The sequence below is a fragment of the Setaria italica genome, unplaced genomic scaffold (assembly GCF_000263155.2).
Source record: "Setaria italica strain Yugu1 unplaced genomic scaffold, Setaria_italica_v2.0 scaffold_487, whole genome shotgun sequence".
Lineage (NCBI taxonomy): Eukaryota > Viridiplantae > Streptophyta > Magnoliopsida > Poales > Poaceae > Setaria > Setaria italica.
In genome coordinates, this window is record NW_014577040.1 from 1 (window position 1) to 1,451 (window position 1,451).

The 1,451-nt window shown below is 50.5% G+C and overlaps 1 protein-coding gene across 1 annotated transcript; it reads right to left on the reverse strand.

The window, feature by feature from the left end:
• Positions 1-248: 248 nt before the first annotated feature.
• Positions 249-1,444, reverse strand: LOC101777735 (nudix hydrolase 14, chloroplastic; the record flags this gene model as incomplete). The annotated part of the gene is given in 3 exon segments (XM_004987375.2): positions 249-667; positions 1,012-1,110; positions 1,353-1,444. Coding segments are annotated over 3 exon segments (399 nt in total). The 3' UTR covers positions 249-415.
• Between the last annotated feature and the right edge of the window lie 7 nt (positions 1,445-1,451).

The window sequence follows — 1,451 nt, forward strand, 5'->3', positions numbered from 1 at the left end:
TTCGGCTCGTGTGCACGGACGCTAGCCGACCCACCCAGCCCGTCGCCACCCGCCCGCGCGCTTGCTTCCGGGCTTCCTCACGGACCACGGTGTACGCTTCACGGCTTGTTCTCAGCCGCTCAGGCGGCCGGTCCACTGTAGCATCGACCGCGTGACGCCGAGTTGCTCCAGTTGCCGCACAGAGCAAGCCCTCCAGCTTATCGACGTGGAGTCGTGGACATGTCTCAGGCTCATCAAACGTCAGTGGCTCACACACGAACTTGCACCTTTATTTCCTCAACACTCTTCCAAAATGTAGGAAACATTGAGACTACACAGGTGCCGTTCCTTTCATTTCCCAGGGAAGGAAGTGCGTGCCATCACATTTTCTTAAAAGCGTGCTGCGTGCACGGACCACAACGCCATCCAGCAGGTCTCATAGGTTCGCCGAAGGTGGGGACGGCGGCGGCAGCAGGCCTTCCCTCTTGGCCATCTCGTACAGGGCTATGGCGCAGAGCGCCTTGGCATCCGCGGTCGACCGCCAGAGCTGGCCGTACGGGACCACGCGCAGCTTGATTAGCTCGCCGTGGTCGCGCAGCCCGGTCTCCTTCCCCTGGAGCGATCTTATGGTCTCCTCGTCCACGCGGCCCCTGTACAGGAACAGGCCGATCTCCTCGTCACAGCCACCCTGGTAACGGAGGTGTTAGTCGGAGTTAGCAGGAACAGAATGCAATGTTTTGGACAGGCAGGGTTCCAAACACAGGCTCTTGCATACATTCATCTCCCAGCCAGCCCTTGTTTTGATTTTTTTTTCAGAGAAATGCAATCTAGTACTACCAACTAACAAGGTTTTATCAACTAACTGGTCTTGACGCTTTTCATATGGACGGAAATCTGATTTTTTTTTTATGTACATATAGTGATGGACCAGGTGCTAGCAGTTAAGCTGAGTTACCCTAATCATGTAATTCTTTTCGAGAAGAAAAGTTGTGCTACATAGTAGCGAACTGAGGGAAATGTCAGGCTACTTACCGGTGATGGTAGCATTCGACCTCCAGTAGCAGGGTCCAGCAGTGCAGTAAGGTCAACCATGTCTTCTAGGTTCAACTTTATACCAGTTTCCTCTTCCACCTGTTAGCAATTAAGGATCACCCACACAAGAATATTGTATACAGTAATTAAGCTTTACAAATTCATGTGAATTTCCAACTGCAACACGGTTCAAAAATTTCCAACTGCAACGGCAATGTATTATAGCTTGTGCAAATCTGAAGCAGAGCCAGACAAAAACAGGACCAATACAAGGCTGGCTTATTTCCTGTAGTATCATGTAAATTTCAGTGCATACTGTATTCAGAAGCCAAGATACTAACCTCACGAACTGCGGTGCCAACAAAATCACCTTTTTCATCATCTAGCATCCCAGCTGGCAGCTCCAACACGAATTTCCAATAGGAACTCTAACCTAGAAT